At 39.7% G+C, this 16,893-nt stretch overlaps 3 protein-coding genes across 5 annotated transcripts; 1 reads left to right on the top strand and 2 right to left on the bottom strand.

Moving 5' to 3' along the window:
• Window positions 1-51: 51 nt before the first annotated feature.
• RB195_002883 (uncharacterized protein) lies at window positions 52-3,553 on the top strand (the record flags this gene model as incomplete). Of its 2 annotated transcripts, none has more annotated exons than XM_064200338.1 (8): window positions 52-117; window positions 559-652; window positions 729-888; window positions 945-1,058; window positions 1,115-1,286; window positions 1,347-1,469; window positions 1,825-1,930; window positions 3,132-3,553. In XM_064200338.1, the coding sequence occupies 8 exons, from the start codon at window positions 52-54 to the stop codon at window positions 3,551-3,553; spliced, it is 1,257 nt and encodes a 418-aa protein (XP_064056218.1). The 2 variants fall into 2 exon arrangements, with proteins under 2 accessions (XP_064056218.1, XP_064056219.1); XM_064200337.1 differs by having other exon boundaries at window positions 559-655.
• A 1,478-nt stretch (window positions 3,554-5,031) lies between these two features.
• On the bottom strand, window positions 5,032-9,160 carry RB195_002882 (uncharacterized protein; the record flags this gene model as incomplete). The annotated part of the gene is made up of 14 exons (XM_064200336.1): window positions 5,032-5,169; window positions 5,235-5,378; window positions 5,433-5,567; window positions 5,843-6,013; window positions 6,154-6,277; window positions 6,942-7,030; window positions 7,416-7,484; window positions 7,541-7,721; window positions 7,845-7,985; window positions 8,054-8,158; window positions 8,309-8,433; window positions 8,572-8,759; window positions 8,822-8,921; window positions 9,056-9,160. 14 exons carry the CDS (start codon window positions 9,158-9,160, stop codon window positions 5,032-5,034), a joined length of 1,815 nt encoding a protein of 604 aa, XP_064056217.1.
• A 653-nt stretch (window positions 9,161-9,813) lies between these two features.
• On the bottom strand, window positions 9,814-16,865 carry RB195_002881 (uncharacterized protein; the record flags this gene model as incomplete). Of its 2 annotated transcripts, XM_064200335.1 has the most annotated exons (24): window positions 9,814-9,945; window positions 10,038-10,139; window positions 10,513-10,614; window positions 11,002-11,177; window positions 11,303-11,473; window positions 11,554-11,667; window positions 11,732-11,908; window positions 13,030-13,135; window positions 13,319-13,417; window positions 13,471-13,552; window positions 13,629-13,774; window positions 13,861-13,995; window positions 14,239-14,392; window positions 14,499-14,620; window positions 14,675-14,800; window positions 14,875-14,952; window positions 15,105-15,197; window positions 15,357-15,401; window positions 15,457-15,604; window positions 15,692-15,781; window positions 16,262-16,389; window positions 16,441-16,516; window positions 16,604-16,723; window positions 16,786-16,865. In XM_064200335.1, 24 exons carry the CDS (start codon window positions 16,863-16,865, stop codon window positions 9,814-9,816), a joined length of 2,802 nt encoding a protein of 933 aa, XP_064056215.1. The 2 variants fall into 2 exon arrangements, with proteins under 2 accessions (XP_064056215.1, XP_064056216.1); XM_064200334.1 differs by lacking the exon at window positions 14,875-14,952.
• Window positions 16,866-16,893: the final 28 nt, after the last annotated feature.

The raw sequence follows: 16,893 nt of genomic DNA, 5'->3' as shown, positions 1-16,893 counted from the left end.
ATAGTGTGTTCCAACAATAAAACCAGGATTTTTCTAACACTGACTACAGGCATGTCGTTGAACTATGCGCAGGCTTTGTCGCCATACGAGAACAAGGGAGAAGTTGGTATGCCTGAGGTATGGTTAAGCTGAATTGCTTAAGAAACTGATTGAATACTCCAGCCAAAAAAGCTTTCGCAGCAATTTAGTAATTGCGCTAGTTTTTTTTAGATATCGTGGGATGTCACACTTGCACCCACTTCCTAATTCATGAAGTACAAGAACTCTTTTCAATCTTCATTTGGATCAATGCATTTTGCTAGTTTTTGGCGTTGTGACTAGATTAAGACAAAACGGAAGTGTTATATTTGCAAATTAGTAAGTTTACCAGGTGTTTGCACATGCTATTTAATAGTACACCGATGAAACCAGCGCCATCTCCGATTCCTGTTCTAATTATTTTAGTTTGATGTAGCTGGAATTAGTGTACATGCAAAATGAGGAATAGAGATCAGTATAACAGATGTATCAGATGTATAACGAGAAACAGTTCAGCGAAAGACTGTGGATCCGTTGTAGATAATGGATTCACCAGAAGTAATCGACGAAAAATGCGGTGAATTGGCGCAACTGCTTTTACGAAGCAAATGCGTGTTTGTGGTGACAGGAGCAGGTGGTGATTTTTTTTTTGTGTTTTAGCTTTAAAAAAAGCGTTGTGTTGGTTAGTGACGACAAAAATTTGTGTGTAGGTATTTCGACATCTGCCGGAATCGCAGATTTCCGTGGACCTAAGGGAGTTTGGACCATAGAGAAGGAAGGACGTGTCGCCGAAAGCGTTGATTTCTCACGTGCTCAACCTACGTTAACACACCGTGCTCTAAAAGTGCTTGAAGAACGCGGACTTGTCAAGTATCATTTCTCAGATCTATCTCCTTAGTTGTTCTCAGCTATTTGTTGGTATCCAGATTTGTTGTGTCACAAAATGTCGATGGTCTTCATCCGAAATCTTCTTTTCCATTGAATCGCTTAGCTGAACTTCATGGGAATGTGTTCTGTGAACAATGCGAGAAGTGCTCGAGGTGCTGCATGTGTTCTTGCAAAGACATTGTTCATTAAATATATCGCTGATATCTAGGAGATACTACCGAGACTTCACGACAGGAACCGTTGGTCTAAGGCTGACAGGTCGGCTATGTGAAGGCACTCCCAAAGGTCGTACTTGTCGCGGACGACTTCGTGACACGACGCTGGATTGGGAAGATGCTTTGCCAGAACCAGATTTGACGATAGCGTATAACTTTGCTAAGGCGAGCCAATTTCAATGAAGTACTTCGATTTCCTATAACTATGAAAAGTACTATTTCTAGAATGCCGACCTCTCACTGTGCCTTGGAACGTCCCTACAAATAGTACCAGTTGGTGATATGCCACTGTTAGCGCGGAAAAATGGAGGCAAAATGGTTACAGTGAATCTTCAGGCGACTAAACATGTGAGGAAATTCAAAGTTCTCTTGAAAATTTACTCCGTTAAGCTATGTTTTAAGCATGAGAAAGAGATCCTGATCAAAGATAATCAAAAGATATTATTATTTCATTAATTGTAATATCAATAAAATGAGTATGACACTGCAGCACTGCATATTTTGCCCAGGAGTGCAGCAAAAATTGAAAAGATTCGATAAAAGTTAATATATATATATATATATATAATGAAGCAGGAAAAAACGAGAACCCCAGCTTGTCATATTCTTCAAAAACATAGACCAATCGGAGTGGAATTCGAGTGGAGAGAGGATTCATACACGGTCTTGAACGAAGTTCGTTCTGTGATAGTTTTTTTTTCAGGAAAAGAAAACTGATCTTGCTATCCATGGGTTTGTTGACGACGTCATGTTGAGAGTGTTAAAACACCTCGGAATATGGTTGGATGATGACAAGGAAAAAAATGGAGGTAAAAAAATAAGTAAGAATTATTTTCTTTTTTTTCTTGTATCTGTACAAAAATAGCAGATTGAGTGTTACCAAAGGAAAATATTTTGTCAGTTAGATGACACGTGTGTTGCTGCTCCTCCTCTCTGATCCAGCTCGCTTACAGACTATTAGCAAAGATATTAAGAGTGCTTACATAGTACGGTCAAAACGAAATGAGGCAGGCCGCAGCTAAGCGGTTGCGCTCGAAGCAGCGCGGTGGAGCGTAACGGGTAGGATCACAGGGGGAGCTTTACTAGCAACATCCAATATTGTGTTTCGAGATGGTCCTACGTCGATTCCATCTCCTCTCCCTCTTATTAAAACTTTTATTTTCCTATTTGAGTTCCAATTTTACTGTTTAGTATATAAAATAAGTGAATCAATGAGTTACTATCCATTCTCATTCGATTTTCTGCCACTGATACGAAAAATTGCCTCGCAGAAGCAAGGTGTCTTCACAGGCATATCTTAGGAGAACATTAAATGACGACTACTTCATGCATCTATATGGATAGACTTGGAAATGTTTTAAGATGTTTGCAGCTCAGTTTGCATATGGCTTACATTCTTAGATTCACTTTTACTGGGAACATTTGGAAGCTTTCTAGTGCAAAGGTAGTTCGGTGCGGCCATTCTGCCGCACTAAGACCGAACTATTCGTACCGTATATGCGAAAACACAGAAACGTACATAGAGCGCAGAAACCGTTCTCGTCGTTAAACCGTTTCATTCGCATAATGGCTGATGTTGCTGAATTGCTGACTCTTTGCGATTTCACTCTGATTTATACGTGACTAGAGATTGCGTCGAGGTCCAAAGAGGAATTTGGCCAATGATCGTGGACTGCTGTGGAAGGGCGCCTTTGCACCAACTGTGGTGGCGGCAAGCAGCCTTCATAAAGGCTAACCCAAGGGTCCTCTTTAGGGCTACCAACTTGCGAATACAAATAGAAAATGTGTGAATACAAGTTGCTGCATGTATGCTTAGTGATAGTGGATTACCACTGAAGCCACTTACCAACATGAAATAATTAGGCCCTCACACTTACTTTGCCTTATAAAGAACTGTTCGCTTGTTAGAATAGACTTCTATGCTTAACTTCCCCATAAACTTCCAGCCCCTATTCATTCGTCGAATATTCTGTGATGGAACTGTTATAGAGTTTCAAATATATATTTCAGAAATTGTCTGGAAATCAATACATCCAATAGAAGAGTTCAAAACCCCGAAAAATCCACGAAAGCGTCCATCAGCAAGGATCAATAATGAGGAATCACCAGAGAAGAAATGCGCTAAAGTAGACACAAACGGCGTAACTACGGTATCTGAGGATTCTGCGCTACAGATGGATGTCCCACAACCGTCTGTCTACGAAAATGGTTGTTCTAAAGTCGAAGAAAACGAAGGCACTGCAAATATAAGTCGGAAGGGCACTGAAGAAGTTTGCGATGAAGAGTCTCGGATAGATAGTGTACCGCAGTCTGAGTATGTAGCCGAATCTATGGAAGAAAACAGAATCGATATAGACAATGATCACAATTCAAGCGTGGAGTTCGTCACCCATGTTTCAGCCGTCGACCTCGACTTCTCCATCGATCAATAACAACTCAGCAACATGTTCAATTTTGCATCAATTGTTTTGTATGTACAGTTTTGTTGCTAATTTTTAACGATCTCATACCTCTCACTTTTTTTCACTTTACTGAAACTAGTAATTCTATTTATATCCAGTTCTAGTTGATTACTTTGTATTTTGATCAAATCCATGAAATATACCACATAATGCACAATTTGTAATGTGCAATGAAAGAAAGAATAGAGTTAAAGTTACTTCCACTGATCGTGCTCGCATATATTCATTTATAGGAAAATTATTTCCTTCTGCTGTAAAGTACACCCTGTTTTTCTACAGCTGGTGTTTGGGTGGTTGCTAATATTTTTCCATTTCAAATCAGCTATTTGGAGTAATTCCTCTTCATATTGCACCTTTTCTGAATCTCTTTCCCATTGTTCTGATAGAAATAGCAAAGTATAAGATGTGGTACTGGTAATAGAAATAAGCAGTAAAGTGGATACTTAATGCTTATCTAATTTTATACAGGATGCACATTAAAAACAAAATAAGAAGGAATATTGTTGTGTAAAACATCATAAAGTAGAGGAAAGACAGTGGTTTCAAATTGATGGAGCGAGGCTTGTGACTTTTTTGATGACCATTGCGAGGGAAGTCAAAGCAGTAAGTAAAGTATAGTCGGGTCAAAACGACTTGAAGCATGGTGCAATTGCGTATGCGGTTGCGTATCGGTTAGGATTGATTAAGGACCAATAATACCACCATTCGTTGCTGCCTTACGCGAGGGTCCTCGATTCCAACCGCTATCTTCACCGCGCCGCTTCGAGCGCAACTGCACCGTTTTCACTCTATTATAATTAATTAACCCTATGCGTATTCTCATCAAAATGTCACGACGTCGTTATGAGAGGATAATCTCTCATGACACTACTTTATTAGAAGGAACTCTGACGATAACATCTCTAGCTGAATTATTTGAGGGAAGACGGATTAGTTGCGGGTGAATGCAGGTATGAAAATTGTCAAAGGAAGAAACGGAAGATGAGTAGAAATGGACATGTGCTGAGGAGAAAGAAAGGCGACCCAAAGGTCAAAAGTTAGGTTAGATGGCCTGCAGTGCCTTTGTGACCACTGTCCACGTCCTCTTCGGCGCTAGGATCCAAGATGAGAATACCTGTACTAAGACGTTTGGCCCTAACGAAATATAACTTGAAACATTAATAAATCGCAGATGGACCATGAAGGGACTTCTTTCTGATGTTAAGTCTTCTTAGTTTGAATAGTATCAAAAACTTATGAAACGATCTTGCATCATAATCATAACCTTGCAACAGAGAAAATCCAGTACCTTATCAGGGGATTATTATCAACAACATCAACAAAAACAAATCCCATAATGTTGTCATGTGACATTACACCAAACAAATAACAACCAGAAGATTAAAAATTTCAACTTTGAAACAACAAATAAACAATACCAACATATACTATCTGGCTATCCCAAAAACCTATTTTTGTTTTTTCCACTTTGCTGATTTATTCTTCAACTTTGAAATGAGATCGGGTTCGTTTGTATCTCCTGATTGCTGACATTGTTCGTTTGCTTTTCGTTTGACAGACACTTGCTTTTCAATTAATTTGGAGCCCTAGAAAATGTTAGGAAGAAATTTCATTCAATGACGTTCTAAACAAAATCCAAAAAAAATCCTACCTTATAATTCCGAGAACTCTGATCGATCGCAAATGCGCTGTCTGTGAACAAAGCTTTAAATCTTTCGTCACCAGCCACTGCTTCAGCGAGTACTCCTTCCTTTTCCTCTCTCTGCTTAGCAGCTTTAAGCGCAGCACGATTCTCCTAAATATAGCCACTTGAATTAGTAATTGATTTACGATTCGGTGTACTGCGTACCTTCTGTTTAGCCTTAGCTTGATCACCGACAGCTTTAAGTGCATCTCGCTCTTTTTCCTTCAATTCCTTTATTTTCTGTCTTCGTTCTGCTTTCTTTTGTTTCCTTCGCTCCAAATAAGCTTGGTATGTGTTCTTCTATAACAAAGGCTTTATCTTCACAACTGTTGAAAATTTATTGTGCAGATGGATGGCGAACATATGCAAGGGTCCCACAGCGCAACGCAGAAAAAAGACAAGCTAACAAAAAAAAGGATAATGAAGGGAAGAAAATACCATGCAATGAGAACAAAAAGTAAGGAATGGCAGGTGCTACTGTTACAACTATTCATCAAACAACATACAAAACATGAAAATCCTGGAATGACAAGTGAACAAGCTGCCGATCTAAAAGTAGGGAATAGAGCTATTACCTGCTTCTTTTTCGCTTCAATCTTCTGCAAACTAATTTCTTCTTCATCCTGTTTAGTTTCTGCGCCAGTTGGGCTAGCATGAATATTCTCATCACTATCCTCATATTCCCCTTCCTCACTATCAAATTCGACGTCACTTTCACCTTCCACTTGTTGATTATCCCAGTCCACCTGTAGAAGGGAATATTGTGGGAATATGTGGAACAGCAATTAGAAACATCAAGCTATATTGATTGATTTTATTTAATTTTCTTAACATTGCTGTTACGCTTGAACCAAAATTTCTGAAGATTCAAAAACCAGAAACCTACTTGTAATCCATCAACTTCTTCTTTGTTTCCTAGGAGCGACATGAGTGCCTGTCGACTTTTTTCGCGCTCTTCATCATCTGAATCAGAGTCGGCGATAAGGTCAGCACCAGCGTCATCATCACTACTGAAATCTTGAAGTACTCATCGATTGCGTTAAAGTGAAATCGGACTCAGGGCGCAAAAGTAGTGATAGCTGGAAGTTACCTAGTGATAGCTGGAAGTTACCTAGTGATAACTGGAAGTCATCAACTCTCTTTAGAACCCAATGTGCGCTAATAAGCAGAAAAAGCTGCGTTATTGTCAACAACCAATGGTCCTGCCAATAGTAGACATTCGTCAGTGAGGGATTTAACTACTTCAATCGTGTCACTAGGTAAGTAATAGGTAAGTATCGTGTAACCATTTCTTATGAAAACTTTAAGTGGTTTAGGCTGATTTCACCACAGACTGTGCATGCGCCTCCTTCTTCAGCTCATCGTCCTTTTTCAGAAAAAAAGACACCGCTAGCTTTGCACCGTTGAAAAATAAAAACGGTGTTCTGTCCAGAAAGAGAGCGGATACGTAGTTGTTCGTCACTCAAGCGAAGCATAAAACGTTACTCCACTGGTACAATGATAAATGATTTGAATTCAAAATAAAGGGGTTTCATGAGAACGTATATTTACCCCTATATACGATTGGAAATATACGATGAAAGCAGTTTTGGTGGATACGAAGTCTTTTTTTCGTGAGAAAAGGATCTCACCATCTGCTCATGTGATTATTTTGAAGAACCACCGAATACTCACTTGAAAGCCTCTTCAAACTTCTTCCGACGCAATTCTTCGTTTTCATCCCAGCCTATTCGAGCACTTGTTTGCGCAACAGCCGATATTATCTTAACACGGAAATTTTCGATAAAATAAGCAATATATTTCTGCACCACTAACACTTATGTCAAACGAACCTCCGATGTTTATTGAAATTGCTTCTATACTCCCCGTCTTCACCTGTCTAATTCTATTCTTACAGTTATAAATGTCTAATGCTGGTATCTAGTAGAAATAAAAGTTCACTTTCCTATAACTTTGCTTATTTAGATGCCAGGACCCCTTTCACGGAGTATGTAACGTAAAAGACACGATTCACTACTACTAAACATCAGGATACCCAGTGGCTAATTCGCTTCTCTTTTCCACTCTCACCAACGAATACATCTCCACCTGGTAACCTTGAAAATCCTTAAAGTCCATTGGTGTATTACACACGAATATATACCTCACCTTCTCTTTTGATTTATATTTCCCCACGTTCACATCGTCTTCACTAAGTTCCTCCTTAATGCGATCCTTCTAAAAAGAAGAAATGAAAGGGTTTTTAGATACTTCACCACCGAGGAACTACCCACATCAAATTCCATCCCTTCCGGCACAAATCGGAGATCCATCTTGATATTACTAGCCTCAAACTGATAACCATCGCACTGATCATAGATAGCAACTGCTGTTTCCGTTGAGTCGCATTCAATAACGGCATAGTAATATCGTAATTGGTCAACTTGGTACTTTCGCATCGCAAGTTTCGTTTCGCTGAAACGAGCAAAATTGTTGGAAGAAGGGTTTAAAAACTCTGCGTCGAAACTTGTGCTAGATATAGTTCAAATAATGTCTTTTTAAAATACTGCTACACTACATATAAGATGTAAAACTTACTCATCGATTTTATCTCCATCATACTCCCCTAAAGGCTTTTTCAGTTGCAGCCGAGGACCATGTTTATCTTCCTCAGCTAAGCGCTCTGCTCCGAAATCCGACAGATATATTGTGATTCGTTTTATAGAACCGCCAGAAGGTCTTAAATTAGATAAGGGTTACTTGATCCTACTGGAAAGTAGAGTAAACAACGAAGATGTGGTGCTTACATGAACGACTTGCCCAGAATCATCAAATCTTCACAATGTACCACATTCCAGTCCATATTGCAAGCCGCAATCCGATTAGTGGCCCATTCGACTTGCTCTGCGTCACTGCAAATTTTAGATTGAAGTTTTCTTCTGGGAATTCATACAAAAAAGGAACCAAAAGATGCAGTCATCACAGCTTTTTTTCTTTTTGAAAAGTCGTTCACCCAGTAGACTTTTAAGGGTCATCTGATCAGAAGAAATAATAGAACCTACTCATCAAGATGAGCCAGATCTATTTCCATCTGCAATTCCTCGTCGGCTTGCCATTCAGATTCGGAGTCTGAATCATCGTCGTCAGATGACGATTCCACATTGCCTTCACCACGAGCAAGATCAATCTAAAGATTCGCCTACATTTTCCCTCATATCTGCTAAATCAAAATGAGAAAAGGGGAAACTCGAGAGAAGCACAAAAAGTTGGGTTGAATGAAAGGTTGTAGAATGACAAATAAAGTCAATGCATTGAGCCAACGCACCTTAATAGGGCGATCATCATCACTATCTGATGGTTCTTTTTCATCGGTGTCATTCTCCTCTTCTTCTACTTTTTTCTCTGTCTTATGCTTTTCACCAGCTCTTTCTGAGACTTTGACCTTCTTTTCAGGTGTTTTCACCTCTTCCTTCTCGTCGCTGTCTTCAACTTCATACAGGTCCAGGAGATCACCTGATTAATCCCTGTTTGCGGAGCAAGAGTTAATTCAAGCATAGTTTACAAACTGAACACACCACCAGTTTTTCTAACAGGGCGTCCATATTTATCCACACGAGCCTTCGCTGAGAACCGTGGATCCGTGACTACTGCTGCAAACCGTTTCCCTATAGTGACCTGAACTTCTTAAACTACACTATAATACAAGCACCTAATACTTTTTCATATTTGAGCAGCATACAATATAGCAAGAAAAGCCAAGCTTTTCAGAAGAGGAACTGGTGCTTGCGCAATACCTTCTTTTCGCTTACCTTCTTTTCTTTGTTACTCAATCCGGAAAATTTGGGGTCCGATCGTAGATGAGTGAATCGTTCATCTTCTAATCCTAGTCGCTCCGAACCTTTCTTTTTCGGCATTCTGTGGAGAGAAATTGCAGTACATTTTTGAGTGGTTCTCTCGTCGAGTCGTTGGAACGTTAGAATATTACAATATTGTTATTACCATACGTTATAATATTGGGTCATTTCACTGCATTATTCTTTGGAAATTACTAAATATGATTGTATTTTCATCTATCGCTATTGGTAAAGCTGTCAGAAAGATTATTCACCAAATTAAAACATTTAACAAGTTTGCGTTAGTGAGGATCAGTTGACTCTTCTGAAAACTTTTTTCTGCATCTTTGAGAACAAAAAATGTTTGGGTGTACAGCAATTCTTACATTTACACTAGTACTAGGTAATCTTTACTTAGAATAATCACTTCTAGAAACCAGAGGAATAATCCACGGGAATTCACCGAGACTCTAACGAAGTACAGAATAAAAATGTAACAGTTCATTCTGCTGTTGTCAACGACATCGTCTTCAAAGAGCTCATTACCTAACAATGGAAGAAATGACAGTAGAAATAACTTTTCTAAACTTCCAAAACAAACAGTAAGAGTACAGAAAACCATCTCAACGACAAACGAAAAGAACAATGTAAGAAAACTCTTAACAGAACCGGGAATTCGATGTAAAAGTTGGTTCCAAATTAGCTGCCTATCTATTTAAGGTTCCACAGGAAGCTCATTTGACAAAAACACCTCGTAATGTTGGTGCTGTCATTTTTGTTTTACCGCCAACAAGAAGAGGACAATCTTTCCACACAGCATAACCATCAGGGCTTACTTTGAGATCTTCTGCTACGGTTTCCCAAATCTATAAACAGATTTTAAAAATAAAACGCACTAAGTCGTTATATGAAGTTAAGAAGAAGAATATATGCAATCTTGATGAAACTAATTTCTCACCTTCTTCTTAGGATTTAACTGCGCATCTGGTCTGTGGGTGTAGGGTGGACACACTACTGGTGTTCCAGGTTGAGACAATTGATCTACCTCTATAATTTCGACCTAAAAATAGGCTGCAGGTAGTGCACCCATTCAAAGGTCAATTGTTATGGCATGTTTAGGCACAAGTTTGAAAAATTGCTAATGTATAATTCTTGGCATCTCTGGGTAATCATCGCTAATTCATAGCTATAGTCGCGTCAATATGACATGAAACACGAGTGTAGTTGATGTGCACTTGCGTACGTGCTCGAAACGGCGCTGTGGAGGCAGCAGTTGGAACCGAGGTGGGCCCGTCGCCAACTGCAGCGATGGGTGGTGCCAGCAAGGATTTCACTAGGCTCCTAGCCACTACGTTCCACCGAAGCGCCTCGAAAGAAGCCGCGTTCGCAATTGCGTACGTGTTTCATGGCGTTTTGACCCTACTATAACTTACCTTCTCAGGTGAAGAAGCACACATCACCATGGCTCGTGACTCAACTCCTCGCATTTTCGCCGGTTTCAAGTTGCAGAGCACAACAACGAGACGATTTTGCATCTTAAACATAGTATTCGAAGAGATTAACAATCTATTCAACGACGACAGTCACACGACCTGATAATAAGCTTAACGTGAGTGTATTATTAGTCACAAATATTCGTTCGTCAGCTATTTAAATAATTATTTTTGCCGTTTAGCTTTCAGATGGTACTATAAGCGGAATTAAATATAAATTTCTATTTCAGAGGAAAATTAACTTGGAAGTTCCTTTAATATTCCGGTGCAAAGTGCAAAGTTTTAATGACAACATTTTGCTAGGTACGATAATTCTGCTTGGGTAAGAGGAACTTATGCAAGTACTGGGATCAGTAGCAAAACAGCTTTAAAAAACACGGATAGACTACAATCACCACTTAACGTAAATATTATAGACTTTTGTCTGACCTGATCAAGTGGAACATGCCGTACCAAACCAGACACCACTGTTCTCGGTGTTGATTCTCCAACGTCTATTTGTTCCACGTATAGTGCGTCAGCATCAGGGTGCTTCTCACATTTGATTATTCTCCCAACACGAAGATCAAGACGACCGATGTCGATAGTGTCGTCACCTACTGCGTCTAAAAACGATGTTAGGCTTACTTCTTCAGTTTCCGTGAAAATCTGCTAAGAAGGAAAAAAAAACATGATAACAAAGAGAAGAGGAAAGAGCAATCAGCAAGTAGAATTTAGTGCAGAAACTCACTCTCAGTCTTCTTGTTGCCACCAGGGGCAGCCTTCTTTTCTGCACCTTTCTTTTCTTTTGAAGGCGTCTCTGTAGCTGTTTTCGCTTGCTTTACTGGAGATGCGGAAGCGGCCGCGGGCGGATCCGATTTCTCTACTGACTTAACGACCTTCGGAACCGGAATTTGCTTAACTGCAAAAAGGATGTTCTCCCATCCTCTCAACTAGCACAGCAAACATGATATCTTACTGCAAAAGAAACAAAAAACATACTTCCAGCCGCCGTTTCTGCTTCAACTAACTGTTGCTGTAGCGCTTCAATTTCTTTCTCGAGCTTTGCGACATCTGCTGCTAGTTCAGCGCCTTTTTGTTTAACAAACTGATCGCCTAAAATGGAGTTTAGTTAGAGTCTGGTGAAGTATTATGACAATTCTTCTTGTGAATCACTCACGAGCCTGACTGAATTTCTTTAATGTCGCTTCAAATAACTGCTTAATTTGTTGCTGATTCTTGGCTAGATGCGGGAACACACAGCTTGCAGCCGCCATGTTCTTCTTTAGTTTTACGTTTTCGCACTTTTTTGATGAATTACCTGCTTCGGAAGCTTTTTTCGAATGCTTGGTTTTATCTGAAAAAGAAAACCCTCCGTATTGTTCATAACTAGATGTTAGGGAGCAAAAACCGACTTTTACGTTCTTTGAGAGGACAGGTAGAAAGTCTGGAAATCGTAAAGAATTCGGAGGAGGTAGTGAAAAAATCAAGAGAGTGACTGGAAAACCAAAAATGTAGTAACAGATCATAATGACTTGTGCAGAGAACCAAATCAAAGAAAATATTCAGAACAGGACTTCCGTAGAAGGCTTTCGGAGTGAGAATCCAATTGGATACAGTAAAGGTACTTTTGTAGTTAAACCATGATTATGCAACAAAGAATAAGTTTCACTGTAGTGTTTCTCAATCTCCTATTAAAACAGGCCTCCGGGCCGGGCATCGCTTGTTCAGAAAAGAAAGCTGAGTTAATATCCTACTGTTTAGAACTAATATGTATTTATATGATTCACTGGCTCGCCCTCCACGAAGGAAAAATTCGTTCAAATCTTGCTACACAGAGAAGATTCCGAGGAGCTGTGAAAAATAAGGCAACTACGGCTTGACATCAGAAACAGTGAGACATAGGAAAATTGCTGGAGTCATTTTCATAATCGTATTCCGATGGAATTTTGTTCGTATTTGATCGGAATATGTTCCTGAGTGACACGATTTTATACAAGGCTTCTGTGTGGCAGCGCTGATAGCTCGAAACCTTCCATCACATTATAGTGAAATACCAGACATTCCAGGTTTCAACCAAAAATCGAAAAGGTAAAACAAAAGAAGAAATTGCAATAGAAGAAAGGAAGGATAAATCTTCGGGGTGAAATCTGAAATGGTTCCTGAAATCCAAAGGTTTGAAGAGAACAGAAAAGTGGAATCCAGAGATATATGATGGACCGTCCTTTTAGGTATAGGACCAGGGCGAACGTCATCGACATCGAACACGGACCTAAAAGACAGCACAGTAAGGCTGTCGTGCTCACTTTCAACGTATTAGCATTCTAAAGACTCCATAGCAAAATGAAGAAAGCTACCAGCTATCAAAAAAAGGATAACAAAGTAGGGATACTAAGGATTCCCAGTACATTAAAATTATTTCTTGAGAGAAAACCAACATTATGATATGCAGTGAATGGAAGGAGGTGGTATGCTTACCTTTTCCTTTCGTCTGTGGCTCACTAGGACTGGCATCAGTGCCACCGAACTTCACTTTCCATTCAGCAATTTTTGAGCTTTCCATCTTTGTGAACAATGGCTTCGGCTGAAATATTCTCGGGATTTCACGAAAATAAAATAAAGTTGCAACGCAGTTTACAAGAAGCGATAATGAGCAAATAGGCATGAGGAGATTCATTTAGAAACGTTGCAAGCACCCAATGTTACAGGAATTGCATATTTTAATGTAAAGATTCGCCCTATCGATGACTAACGATAAACGACTAACCGTTCCAATCTTATGTCCTGGTTTCAAGTAAGATATCGGATATGTAGAGAAGGCTGGCAACCTTTCAAAACCGCACTGTTCGCGAATACGAGCTGATATCTTAAATTTGGACTTTAGAGATTAGTATACAAGTGTTGAACCACGAGTAGTACCTCAGGCATAATTGGATGTAAAACTACGGCCAAATGGTAGGAAATGTTTGCAGCTACACCAATGACAGTTCCAGCACGTTTTCTGAGGTCGGTCATATTATTATTAGGAAAAGAGCTAAGAGTAGAAGAAAAAATTGACGAAATGGGTGCCCACATACTTGTCCTCCTCACTTCCTTTCATAAGTACCCAAGGTTGCTGAGACTGCATATATTGATTACCTCGCCTGGACATCGAAAGTACTGCGCGTACAGCATCCTTCTCGCGCACAGCATCCATAAACTGATCCCACTCCATGGAATCCGCCTAGAATATTTGGAAAAAAATTCTATGGGAATGGATTTTAAAGAACTGATCTAAAAACACCACACTTTCTTGAACAACATCAGTACCTGTACTCCAGCAATTAATTCGATATCAGTGTCGTTGAGTTCCATGTCAGAAACCACTCCTCCAAAGCTATTTGCAAGGAACGAAAGTGCTCGGTTGATGAAGTTGCCCAGATTTGCAAGCAGCTCTGAATTCACCTGAAATAAAATCATGGTAAGCCAATAATAGAGAAATACTAGCTCAGCGCTTGAGTGTTCAAGTGCCTCGCTATTTATGCGGAAGGGGGAGGGTATTTGCCTTTGAACGGCGGATTGTCAGTTTGGCTTTAACTCTTAAATAATGGTGGCAAATCAATATCCAAAAAGGGAATACAAAGACGATATCGTAAGAACTTTCCGAAAAAAGACATCCTGTAGGGATGGAGGTATAAATTAAATTACTGTTAGAATACTTAATTTGAGAGCAAAGTCGTCCCAACTGAACGAAGTGTCTTGCGATTCAGGTCTCATGTAGAGAAGATAGAATCTCCAAACATCTGCTTCGATACCAGTCTCTTTTGCGCTGTCCCCGAACACACCAGTATTGCGAGATTTACTGCAAAATAAGACGTGGAAACAAAACACAAACAACAAACTTTAAGAATGAATTGAATATCCCGAACAACATAGACAAATTTAGAAAGGAACACTTTCGAAAATACCTGAACTTAGAATCCTCATAGTTCAAATACTCGGTGGCGCAAACATGATTTACTATAGTATAGTTATCTCGAGCACCTAACTGAGTACAAGGAAACATCACGCCATGGAACGCTACATTGTCCTAGAAAAAACCCCACTTGCAGAAATCGCACACGATTTGCAAAATTAACAGTACCTTTCCAATAAAATTGAACAACTCCACCTCTCCAGGATTTTTCCACCATTTCGTCCAATTATCGCCTACCAGACACTTTGTGATCGACAAATAACCAATTGGAGCGTCGTACCAAACGTAGAAAACCTGTAGCAGGTTTAAACAATAGTTGGTAGCTCAAAGATCGATGGAAATAGTTAACGTATTGAGCAAAAACGTGCCTTGTCCTCAAATCCGACCAGAGGCACTGCTGTTCCCCATTTAAGATCACGAGTAATACATCTTTTCTCAAGTCCTCCCTAAATTCAAGTCCATAGAAAATCTGGGAGAGCAACCTTTTTATATTGAAGAAAAACCACGGAAATAGATATGATTCTGCTCGAGGTCGAAGAGAATCCAGCAGGAGTTGAAACGAAGTAACGAAAAGGATTGAGTAAGATGGTTCTTTCACCTTGATCCATCCCTTCACTATGGCTATAGCATTAGCTGACCATCTCGAGTCAGGCTTGGCTATTTCTTTCTCAACATACTGCCGAACTTCATCCTAGATTAAATATTGTATAAAGTACTCTCTTAAAGCTTCAAGCTATGAAAACATCATGCAGCATTAGGAATGTTTGCAGAGAGATGTAGAGAACATCAAAGAATTGAAAGGAAACCAGTGCTTCCATGAAAAATTCAGTAGGGAATGTATAGTACTGACCTGCAGAGCGTCCAGATGCAAGAAGATGTGAGTAGATTGCCGAACCTGAAAAGGCGAGGTTTTAAAAAGAACGTGATTAATAAGGAAACAACAGAAATACCTTAGGTTCCAGCTTACAAATATGACATTTAGGACTTTTCAATTCGACAGCATTGATAAGCCGTCCACATGCATCGCACTGATCCCCACGAGCATCATCGTAGGCGCAAAAAGGGCAGATACCAGTGACAAAACGGTCAGCCAAGAACCTGAGAGGAAAAAGAAAAATTGTTGCGATATATGCTCTACAAAAAGTGCTAGGAAATTGAAAGGAAGAGGAAGAAGAAAAAACCAACTTATCACAGTTTTGACAGTGTAACTGGTCAACAGAAGACGATGAAGTGAATCCATTTTCATGCAGTTTCAAGAAAATGTCTTGAGCAATCCTGAATACTTCTCATAAGGAAACAGGAATGGAGCAACACAACGCTGATCGTTTCCACTAAATGCAATAAAATGAAGAGAAAAGTGATATTTGTTGCTGATATTTTCTTTTTTTTTTAACTGACTTTCATGTAAACTGAATTCCATGAAAATTCCCTCACATCTTCATTCCTTGGAAAATAGACAGAGATGGAAAAATTGATGATTTTTAGCAGACTTTCTGGAGTTGAGCAGCAATCTTGTGAAAGTTAACGACAAATGTTGTATGGTGATGTTGAAGGTCTCCCACACACGAGGCGAAAGGCCTGTCTGTCACAAAAGCGCAAAAAATGTATCGCACAGTGAAAACTCTGCGAAACTCTCGCAAACTATTTATCCTATCAAGTAATTGACGCAACAGAATCATTTTGGGGAAAACAAACCATTTTTATGTCGCATTAGGTGGTACAAATAATGAGAACAGTCTGAATTAGTAGCCTTACTCAGTCTGTTGAGGTGTCGTTGTGCGGCCGAAAATATCGAACTCGACATTGAACCACTTATAAATGTCCCGATGGATGACGTGATACTTATCGCATACCTCACGAGGAGTCATACTCTCTTGTAGTGCCTGAGTTCATGAGCTCTTCAAATAGCTAATGTCGATGGAATAAATCGGTACCTTCGTTTCCGTAGCGGTGCCGTATTCGTCTGTCCCACAAACATATAACGTTTCGTAGCCACGCATGCGACAATACCTAAAAAGAGAACAGTTCCACTCTCTTATCCGTGAAGAAGCTTAAAACGTATTGGTTTAAACAAAGATCTTAGAAGCAGTCACTAACCTCGCAAAGACATCTGCGCTTAAGACACATCCGATGATATTACCCAAGTGTGGCACGTTGTTCACATACGGAAGAGCGGACGTTATAAGAATATTGCGCTTTCCTTTGACCGGCACAAGTCTAGGATATTATAATACTTTAAGGAGGGAGAAACAGCAAAGTAAAATCAAAGGAAAACTCACTTTTCTTTAGGTGTTTGCTCGACAAAGCTCGGATACTCATTCCACGCCTTCCGTATTTCGGCTGCACTTGGCGCCGTCATTTTACCTGAAAAATGGATTCTTATTGAA

The sequence above is a fragment of the Necator americanus genome, chromosome IV (genome assembly GCF_031761385.1).
Source record: "Necator americanus strain Aroian chromosome IV, whole genome shotgun sequence".
NCBI classification, from domain to species: domain Eukaryota; kingdom Metazoa; phylum Nematoda; class Chromadorea; order Rhabditida; family Ancylostomatidae; genus Necator; species Necator americanus.
The sequence above is the reverse complement of the archived record's forward strand: the minus strand, read 5'-3'. Positions and strand labels throughout refer to the sequence as shown.